Raw genomic sequence first — 10665 nt, forward strand, 5'->3', positions numbered from 1 at the left:
GACTGTGAAATCTGTATATGCTTCTGTTTAACTTGCTACCATAGCAACTGAGGGATCTGGACAGGATCTGGACAGTGCATACATGTTGACAACAAACATTAACTCCATGAAGTCAAAGTATCAGTTTACACCCTTTTACATTTCATTGGAAATCTGAAACACTGTGTCATGGAACAAAACTGAAATATTTGCATGTACAGTGAGTGCCATATTTGTGACTTCTGAGCTCATAATTCTTAATAATGTTCCAAACAATTGATTTTGGTTAGCCTGGGGTTTGGCCTATTTCTCTCACTGTTTTCTTCTTATTTCTCAGCCCCAAAGTGCCTTCCTTGACTTTCACTGGCACAATTCTGGTCCTCGTGTTGACACGTGCCATTAACAGAAAATCAAAAGGCTGGAATTAAAACTAGATACTGAAAGCTGTCTTATACCTGCCCTAAGGAAGCAAATTAACACACCTGACTAATCAGAAACACCTGTGACGCCATTTGTTACAAACATTCTGACGGCCGGAAATGGGGGGACTATTTATGAAAAGAGCTGTATTTTCTACACGGTGAAACCAAAATGTATTACAGTGCCCTTACATAGAAGATGATAATGCCGTGAACTGTGAATTGTCTGATTACATGTCTAAAATTACGGAGTACAGAGAAAAATCAATAATAATAACTTTAAAAAGCCTTTGTCCCAAACATTATGGTTCTCACTGTACATGCATATTGTATGTTTTTGTCTCTTAGCGTCCCCTGCTCTGCGGTGCAGTTGCTCTACTGGCCTTTGCCACGGTCTGCAATGCTGGCTGCTACTTGAAGCCGTTGCTCCTCACGGACTTCATGCACCCTCCCAAAGGTGAGTCTGGAACCTACCGCTGGCCTTCCATTCTCGCACCTTCTTTTACTAATACCATCTGGGCACCTGTCCTGCGTCAGTTGGAACAAGATCGGAGGGGGGGTTTGTGGTTTGCTGACCTAATATGAATTGTTGCTTGTTTGCATGGGCATGTACAAACATTTTGTCTGCTCTTGAATCCATAAATCTAAGGGTGTGGCAATAAAAACCTGGTCAAACACCGAGATAGATTACCCTTAAATAAACACAGTGCTTGCTTTCCAGGGAAGTTTTAATATTTGCGAGGTCTTTTCTTGAGAATATAACCGAAGATTATAGTGAGTAGATCCGCATTGCATTCTGGGGCTAGAGCCAGACGTGCGTTAAAAAGCAGGGGCTGCCGGGTGGCTCATCCTGCTAAAACACCGTTCTAATGCATGGATATGGGCCCCGTGGTCCGGGATGGAATCCATGCTGTGCCGGTGCCGATCGAGATCAGCAGTACCGCAGGGTGATACACCATTGCCCTTCTTACAGAGGCGCTGTCACAGACGCCTTACAGAGGAAGCCGAGGGGAAAACTGGGCAAACATCAGGGCCTGAATTCTCTAAAAGCAAGCTACTGCGACTTTCCTGTGGGAAGAAAAACACTCACACAGTGTCGAGGAAAAATTTGCCAATGGGAAGAAATCTTGGGGGAAAGGCCATGGCTAAGAGTGTACTCGGCTATGGGGGGGGGAGCCCATCCTCCGCTGGACTCAGCAGCGTCCGCTGCTGGTTGATTGGCCCCCACAAGTCTGCCTGTTGGGCTGCGCACAATGGGCCTGATTTACTGAGACCCAGAGCACATGCAAAACTAATAAAACAGCCAATGAATGGTGCAAAACGAATACCAGGACCAATCATTGGTCATGTTATTGATTTTTTTACTGGTCTCGGTAAATCAGGCCCAAAGTGTCCAAGCCCAATTTGCAAACTGTAAGGTAACAGGAAGTATCTGCTGACATCACATCCCTCAGAGAAGAGCCAACCGAATCTGGAGTATTTAGGAGATTTATTTATTTATTTATTGATGTTTTACAGTATTCCTCTAACGGAGAGGCATGGATATTTAACCCATATTTATTGTATTTGACCCATATTTGAATTTAACAGGAAAAATGTAAGTCATTGAATTTTTGGGTAAGATATCAGTGAAGTCGAAAATTGAAACACGTTTAAAAGTTTCATTTTAGAGTACCTTTAAAGGATTTGTTTGTGTGCGTGTGTGCGTGTGTCTGTCCGTGCAGGTTGCCAGGATGAGGATGGTGAACTGCATGACTTTATGGCGGAATGGAATAAGCACTGCTATGAGTGCGTCTGCTTCCACCACGGAGCAATCTGCTGTGACACGTGAGAAACCATACTATCACTTCCATAATAATACACACCATGTTCATCACTTCCATAATAATACACACCATGTTCATCACTTCCATAATAATACACACCATGTTCATCACTTCCATAATAATACACACCATGTTCATCACTTCCATGACATCATGCCCCATGTTCATCACTTCCATGACATCATGCCCCATGTTCATCACTTCCATGACATCATGCCCCATGTTCATCACTTCCATGACATCATGCCCCATGTTCATCACTTCCATGACACCATGCCCCATGTTAATCACTTCCATAACACCATGCCCCATGTTCATCACTTCCATAAAACCATGCTCCATGTTCATCACTTCCATAACATCATGCCCCATACTAATCAGTTCCATAACATCATGCACCATGTTCATCACTTCCATGACATCATGCCCCATGTTCATCACTTCCATAACATCATGCTCCATGTTCATCACTTCCATAAAACCATGCTCCATGTTCATCACTTCCATAAAACCATGCTCCATGTTCATCACTTCCATAAAACCATGCCCCATGTTCATCACTTCCATAAAACCATGCACCATGTTCATCAGTTCCATAACACTGTGTACCATATTTGTCACCGCCATACTTCTTACAAGTAGCAGAAAGTAAACAGCAGAGTGTAAAATTTTCATTACTTTTATTTATTTAATGGGTTTTGTGAGCAGAATTCATACAACACACAATACTTTCATTTACATCCCAGTCAATTATTAATAATTAATAAAGTGCATATTGTAATTAATTTTATTATTAACAAATTTTATCTTTTTTTTTTTTTTTTAACTAGGATAAACATCGCTGTGGCTCATTCCCCGGAGTGTGAGGCGGTTGTTGACAGACAGGCCTGCACATCCAAAGTTGTCCTGAAGTCTGACAAAACTAAGGAATGTGTTTAAATGTAAGCTCTCTAAATTCAACACTGGACACTATTGTACTGCGTAAATGCGCTGACACAGCTTAGCTTTGCCCTTGATAACAACCATTAGAGAATGGGCAATAAGTCAACACCCAGAAAATGCATTCAAGTCATCTGTTTTTTTTTCCTCTTCCTCTTCCTCTTTCTCTTTCTCTCTCTTTTTCAATCAGCTGCTTCTTTGTAAACTTTTATATTTATTTCAGTTCTGGCCTGAAAAGGGCATAGACATTTGAGTGGGTTCCATTTAAAATCAAATTATTCCATAAAAAGCTAAAAAAAAAAAAAAAACTAATAATTTATGGGGAATTCTGCAGTCTTAAATACTGTGAAGAACACTATACTGTGTGTTTTTATTGACAGTTTAGTTTTTTCTTTTTTTTGCGGTTCCTTGGTATGGTAACTTTGCTGCTGAGCTAGGGAATGCAAAATGGAAAGAGGTGAAAACTGACCAAACCAAAACATTCTGACCGGACACATCTGGGCCATTCAACACGGGGACATTTCATTTAAGAACCGAAATGTGATTATTCAGGTCTTAGTATTTTGGCTACTTCACACAACCCAATGCCAAAAAGGACTGTTCACATGAACTGCAGCAGGAGAAGAAAGGCCGGTTATTGTTTTTGTGAAAAATTATATGTGGAAGGAAATTAACGGAATACATACAGGTGTATCTTCATTGCAGTAGCAGGATCATTGCTGAGTGGGTTTTACAAAACTGTTGGTGAGAATAATTATGATAGTGAGCTTTGTATAACTGCCTGAATTAAATTACTATCAAACTGCACACTTAACTCCCTTCCAGTTGTTTTTCTGTGTGTGATTTTATTAATGACATGGCTTTTTATTGAAGCAATGGGTCATGAAAACACGGCACAACATGGGTAGTTTGGTCAACATCAACGCTCTGCACTTGTGTCCCCGCAAAGGGTACATAATAAGACGGTTCACACTCTCTAACTGAGTAATTACACAATCCTCACCTTTCAATCATTCCCTAGTCACTTTCTGAAGGTACAAAGTGGGGCCCGGTATGAGGTGTTGGCACCTAGTGGCTTTACCTTACCTGTGGACCTGCAGAGTCTCCCTTCACAACAACAAGTTACCCCTTCCTCACCCAAGAGGCGACTCAAGTCCTTGTACAAGGCCTTGTAATCTCTCATCTGGGCTGCTGTAGCACCTTCCTGGCCAAAAAAAAATTCTGCCGCTCACCTGGTCGTCCACCTGCCAAAAATACACACGTGCCACATCACTTCTGAGAACGCTTCATTGGCTTTCATCGGCTGGCTCCGCCCAATTCGAACCACCAACACTGACACGCCAAGCTGAAAATGACAATGCCACAGGTCTTGAAGGCAAGTTTTTTAACGGTAGCTCTTCTGTGATTGTTACAGTAATGTAATATCTAGTTCTTATGGTGCTTGCTTATCATGCAAAATGCGCTTTTGGAAGTTGCTTTGCTCAAAAGATACCTGCTGTATGGCTGCTGCTTCCCTACTTGACCAGCAGATGGCACCGGCCCATAGTGCACCAGTCACTCAACACCCCTCTAAATACATGCCTAGATGTGCCTCACCACATACACAGAATCAGGTACACAGAAATCCAAGATCAGATCAGTATGCAATTTTTTTCAGTTAGCAATTGTGTAATATAAAACTAATGCTTTGTAATGGGATGTCATTGAACATTTAACACAAATAACCATGTAGGCCCAGAGGGTGCTTCTCTGGAATTCAGTCATGCATTGCTTTCCTCAAACTGTGCTGTACTTTTGAGTACTTTGTTCTAGGAGTTCAACAGTTATGACTCTGTTGTCTTACATTCTATTTATTCAGGGAGTGTCCCGTTAACTCCCTGAAATTATAAAATTATTTAACGTGTCAGTATCAAAGTTTACAACCAGTTTAGGACTTGGAAACAAAGTGTGTGGACACTTGAGGCGATCAATGACTTAAGGCTTAAGGATTTGCTTTTCAGATCCCTGTAGCAAAACAGCTCATTTGAACCGTCGTTCCCATAAGCACCTCTGCGGAACAATATGTATAATTGCACCTAATCCCCCCCCCCCAAAAAAAATAAATAAATAAAAAAACATTGATACTCAACATTGAAGTCATCGAATTCAAAATGAATTTTTTTCTTCAGTGGTCATGCTATTCATATATATATATATATATATATATATATATATATATATATATATATATATATATATATATATATATATAATGTTTATTTGGCAGACGGTTTCATCCAAAGTGACGTACAATCAGTGCATACCGAAAGTCATAGGAACAGCTACAAAACACAGGTCCGAAAAGGTACAATACTCATTATGTAACAGTTATTCATAGCCAAGAACACATTATGGACAGTTCACACAGCACAGGTTCTTTGTTTTTTTTTGGCCATGGTGAGAAACTCCTCCCATGGGGGGGTTTCTGGCTTTGAGAACAGAACATTATTATTATTATTATTATTATTATTATTAATAATAAGAAGAAGAAGAAGAAGAAGAAGAAGACGAAGACGAAGACGAAGACGAAGACGAAGACGAAGACGAAGACGAAGACGAAGACGAAGACGAAGACGAAGACGAAGACGAATAACAACAATGACACCAATAATAATAATGATAACAACAATAATAATAATGAGGCTCAAAATGGTCTACCACAGTTAGGAGGCAGATATCTCTTCCTAGACATCCATTTTTTCCAAAACAAGAATGATACATGGCTTTTCTTTTTGGATTCTGTTTAATTGTATTTTCTGATATCATTATATCTCTATGCTTGTGGAAGGCAGATAAGGGATTCATTTGGGCTTACGAAAGAAAGGAAATGACTTATTGATCAGTTTAAATCAATTTATGAGCACCACATATACCACAATACATAGTGGGGCAACTGTAACTAAAATATGTCTATTTGTTTATTCGATTGTTTGGGGTGGGGGTGGGAGAATGAGATTGCCAGCACACCACATTATCTCTGTTAATATGCTACATGAAAATATTCTCTTGTATAAGGACATAGATCTCCGAATAGGAAATTTTATAATCATGAAAATTTTTTTTGGAGGGGTAGGGTTAGAGGGAAGTAGTGGTGGTGGGGTCATTAGTAGTACCACCCAGTGCAATGTGATACATTAGGAAGGGGGGGGGGGGTATTTGATGGTTTCCCAAAGTGCCCCCACTGTCCCCACAGGATCTATGCCCGTGCTCATGTACAGACTAAAATTTGCGGAGAAGCTTTTCCCACCTGGTTAAAAGCTGACGTCGTTTAGGGAAAGGTATGCTCCACACTCTCGTGTCTTTCAAAGAAAATTACCCCACCTCACGTTCTGGGCTCGTTTAGCTCCAGTTCATTAATTAACAATCACGATTTATTCCGGCGAAATAATTATTTTTTAAAAGGAAAGCAAACAGTCTGCCTTCATTTCATTTTTTACATTTTTATTTGAAAGCCAGGCAAGAATGTGCAGATCACTGGCACTGAATAGATACAAATCCTAATATTTATTTTTCCAACCCACCCAAAAGCTAACGATCCAATGCAAATACACCGCACCTTATATTTATCAGCAGGAAGTGTATGGGTTGATATAAAGCGTTTGCATCGGTACTGTTTGCAGTTAATTCATCTTGGTTTCTCATAGTCACACACTCACTCTCATCAACATGGTAAGTGGAAAACTATCCACATTTCTTTTATTCCATTTTTCCGTAAAGAAGAACTTAGATGGGAGTTAAATTGCGGGAATATATTTAGTAGGTTTGAAAATGTGTGGTAAATGCATGCAAAACATTTGCAATACAGCACACAAAATAATACAATATGAAATACATTTTTGTTGTAAGTGCATTATATCACTTCATGCAACCGACTATTCCAGGTGCTGTAGCTAAGTGTTAGAGCAGTAGGTATGTTCGTAAACAGACTGTAGTGAGCGGTAGGTAATATTTATTGTTTCAGTTGTAATTTGTTGCATTGTTCATTTTAAAATAGATTGTACAGCATGCAAATAAATGTGTGCCTCTTTGATATGAGTATTCCTGTGTCTATAGATGATTCCCAATTAGACAAGTATGAAGGAAAGGGCCGTCAGTGCTCTCCCAGAGTGGTCATAGCATGTGTGAAGCTTTTAAAGAAAAAAGAAAATGCGATAAATGTTTTTTTTAATACTGTGTAGCACAGAGAAGGTCTAAGTTGAGCTCACTGCTGAGTAATATAAACTCATGAACATTATTTGTCTGCAACTCTGGACAGTTAAATTCAAATTGGCATCTTTTCTTCACAAACACAGACGTGCGGGTTCTGCAGTCACTAAAACTAAATTTCCAACTTTGAGAAGAAAGTGTAAAGCTTGTGATTACTTGAGAATCAACGCAAAGGAGAGACATGGATTGAATACAGGCTATGGTTTCTTTTTTCTATTTAGAAATATTTCATAAGTAAAAAGTTTGACATCCACTGGAGTGACATATTTATAGGCACTGGATTTTTTGGCTTTATTTGGGAATCTAACCCAGTCTCCTTATTATTACAGCAGCAGAAGGTTGTGCTCTGTGGTGGGGGGTAGAGCGGGGGGGTCCAGTCAAAATGCCACTAAAGGGACTCTATACAGTTTGGCATGTATTTTTGATTGATAGAAATAGTGTGTCCATACTACTTGCTCGCACAGCAAATGAGGAATATGGCATGTGTGTTATACAACTATCCAATCCATCAGGTCAAAGTACCAATATAGCAAAATAGGCAGAGTTTTCACTTAGATATGTGAAATAATATCCCATGAGAGGAATCTGAAAAAATGTGTGTGTGTGTGTGTGTGTGTGTGTGCGCATATATGTGCATATATGTGTGTGTGTGTGTGTGTTGTGCGTGTTTGCTGTGTGTGTGCTCATTGGGTATATGTATCCATGTACATGTTCTGTGTGTATGTGTGTGTGTGTGTGTGTGTGTGTGCCTCTCTCTCTCTCTCTCTCTCTCTCTCTCAGCGTCCCCTGCTTTGCAGTGCACTTGCCCTACTGGCCATTGCCACGGTCTGTAATGCTGCCTGCTACTTCAAGGAAGTGGCCCACACAGACAGTAATCCTCCCAAAGGTGAGTCTGGAACCTTCCACTGGCCTTCCATTCTCACGCCTTCTTTAACTAACACCACCTGGGCACCTGCCCTGTGTCAGTTTGAACAAGATTAGGCGGACTTGCAGATATTCTGAGGTAATGCAAAATATTATTTGTCTAAACGGGCAGGCACAGATACTGTACTTATCTGCTCATGAAACTGTAGATCTGAGGGTGTGGTGATAAAAAACCAGCAGGCAAACACCGAGACGTGCAACCCCTTAAGCAAAGGCATGGCTCATTTGCTGGGAAGATTTCTACTTCATATGTTGGCACAAAGCTGTATTTTCACAGCTGTAGGGGCAATCGTGTCCATGCTACTGTCATAAAACTCACATCCAGGTACGGAGAGACAATGTCACCTGAACCAGGAGTCACCATTTTCACTCTTAATCCCATTATCAGTATTATTATCAAACTAATCACATTTTGTGTTTGGCATTATTGATAATATACATTTGGGAGTGTGGAAGTGAAAAATATCATATATACTGTATATGTACATACTGTATCACTTAAATAGATTGTGTATGTACTCCAAACCTGGGTCATAAAAAATATATTTTATTTATTGTTATTTGAAATACCCTTTGTGACAGTGGATTGAGTACATACGACTGTTTTTTTTTTTTTTTGCAAACATACTTTGTTGAAAATCCTCAGGTATCTTTTCAAAATTTGCTGGGATTTAAACAGTTTAAGACCACACAATGAATATTTTGTCCAGGTCTGATGTTCTCAGACATAGACAGTTATATCCCAAATATTCATACAACATTTTTTGTGAGAATAAACTATGATTCAGACATATTCACAATACATTCAACAAGAGGAAAATCAGACTATGGAAGGAATAACGAAACGGTCAGTAATCAAGTCATCCTGCTGACTTTTAATATCGACAGTTTGTATTATTTCATTTTATTGATGATCTTGGAATTTGGGAAAAAAACAGTTATTTTGTATGTGTGTGTGTGTGCCTGTCCAGGTTGCCAGGATGAGGATGGAAAAATGCATGAGTTTGGATCCTCGTGGGTAAAGGACTGCATGGACTGTTCCTGTTCCAAGGAAGCCATGAGCTGCTGCGATAAGTGAGAAACCCTGTTCATCACATCCATAACATCCTGAACCATATCAATCACATCTATAACATCCTTAACCATATTCATCACATCCATAACATCCTGAACCATATCAATCACATCTATAACATCCTTAACCATATTCATCACATCCATAACATCCTGAACCATATCAATCACATCTATAACATCCTTAACCATATTCATCACATCCATAACATCCTGAACCATATCAATCACATCTATAACATCCTTAACCATATTCATCACATCCATAACATCCTGAACCATATCAATCACATCTATAACATCCTTAACCATATTCATCACATCCATAACATCCTGAACCATATCAATCACATCTATAACATCCTTAACCATATTCATCACATCCATAACATCCTGAACCATATCAATCACATCTATAACATCCTTAACCATATTCATCACATCCATAACATCCTGAACCATATCAATCACATCTATAATATCCTTAACCATATTCATCACATCCATAACATCCTGAACCATATCAATCACATCTATAACATCCTTAACCATATTTATCACATCTATAACACCCTGCACCGTCACCGATTAATACCCTACATCACATCACCTCCATAACAATCTCTGCTTGAGGAGAATGAAGCAATATACAGTACATTTACATCCCAATGAATTATAAAGCACTCTGATAATATCAGTGTTTTTAAAAAAAATCATACCTAACATCTATTTTTTTGTTTGTATGTTTGTTTTTTCTTCTATTTTTTACTTAACATAGGATTCCTTCCTCTGTGGATCTTCCCCCAGAGTGTGAGATGATTGTTGATAAAGAGAAGTGCACGGCCAAAATTGTGTTAAAGGCAGACAAAACCAAGGAATGTGTTCCAGTGTAAATGCACACTTCAGTTCCAACTGTAAACACTGAATGACATATCAGACATTTAATATGCTGGTACAATTTTTCTTTGTCCTTATTGAAAAACAATTGAGAATGGGCCATTAATAAACTTAATGCATGATATCCAGTTAATCTTTGGTCTTTATCATTTTTAAATCAACTGAGTTGCAGTTCTGATATGAAAAAAAGTCATGCACATTCCAGTGGGCTAAAACTAAACTAGCTTTATTTTTTTGTTTCATGGATTAAAGTAAAACAAAGCACTGAATTTGAACACAGCCTTGAACAATGTGAGGAACATTATCGTATAAGTTTTAATGGCCAGTTCTTGTGCAGTCCCGAAATGACTATGACCACATTA

At 39.1% G+C, this 10665-nt stretch overlaps 2 protein-coding genes across 2 annotated transcripts; both read left to right on the forward strand.

Annotated features, from left to right (window-relative positions):
* The first annotated feature begins 192 nt into the window (after window positions 1–192).
* Window positions 193–3191, forward strand: LOC118218332 (beta-microseminoprotein-like). Its single transcript, XM_035400924.1, has 4 exons — window positions 193–199; window positions 769–855; window positions 2123–2225; window positions 3055–3191. Exons 1-4 carry the CDS (start codon window positions 193–195, stop codon window positions 3161–3163), a joined length of 306 nt encoding a protein of 101 aa, XP_035256815.1. The 3' UTR covers window positions 3164–3191.
* Window positions 3192–6784: 3593 nt separating this feature from the next.
* Window positions 6785–10436, forward strand: LOC118218090 (beta-microseminoprotein-like). The gene is made up of 4 exons (XM_035400495.1): window positions 6785–6871; window positions 8189–8294; window positions 9304–9406; window positions 10185–10436. The coding sequence occupies exons 1-4, from the start codon at window positions 6869–6871 to the stop codon at window positions 10297–10299; spliced, it is 327 nt and encodes a 108-aa protein (XP_035256386.1). The 5' UTR covers window positions 6785–6868; the 3' UTR covers window positions 10300–10436.
* The last annotated feature ends 229 nt before the right edge of the window (window positions 10437–10665 follow it).

The sequence above is a fragment of the Anguilla anguilla genome, chromosome 18 (genome assembly GCF_013347855.1).
Source record: "Anguilla anguilla isolate fAngAng1 chromosome 18, fAngAng1.pri, whole genome shotgun sequence".
Classification (NCBI taxonomy): domain Eukaryota; kingdom Metazoa; phylum Chordata; class Actinopteri; order Anguilliformes; family Anguillidae; genus Anguilla; species Anguilla anguilla.

What these genes read in the sequence shown, in the direction of transcription:
- LOC118218090 (XM_035400495.1), top strand. An exon ending in AGACAGTAATCCTCCCAAAG is followed by an intron (nt 8,295 to 9,303) that starts GTGAGTCTGGAA and finishes GTGCCTGTCCAG; the next exon opens with GTTGCCAGGATGAGGATGGA. An exon ending in GCCATGAGCTGCTGCGATAA is followed by an intron (nt 9,407 to 10,184) that starts GTGAGAAACCCT and finishes TACTTAACATAG; the next exon opens with GATTCCTTCCTCTGTGGATC.
- LOC118218332 (XM_035400924.1), top strand. An exon ending in CTTCATGCACCCTCCCAAAG is followed by an intron (nt 856 to 2,122) that starts GTGAGTCTGGAA and finishes CTGTCCGTGCAG; the next exon opens with GTTGCCAGGATGAGGATGGT. An exon ending in GGAGCAATCTGCTGTGACAC is followed by an intron (nt 2,226 to 3,054) that starts GTGAGAAACCAT and finishes TTTTTTAACTAG; the next exon opens with GATAAACATCGCTGTGGCTC.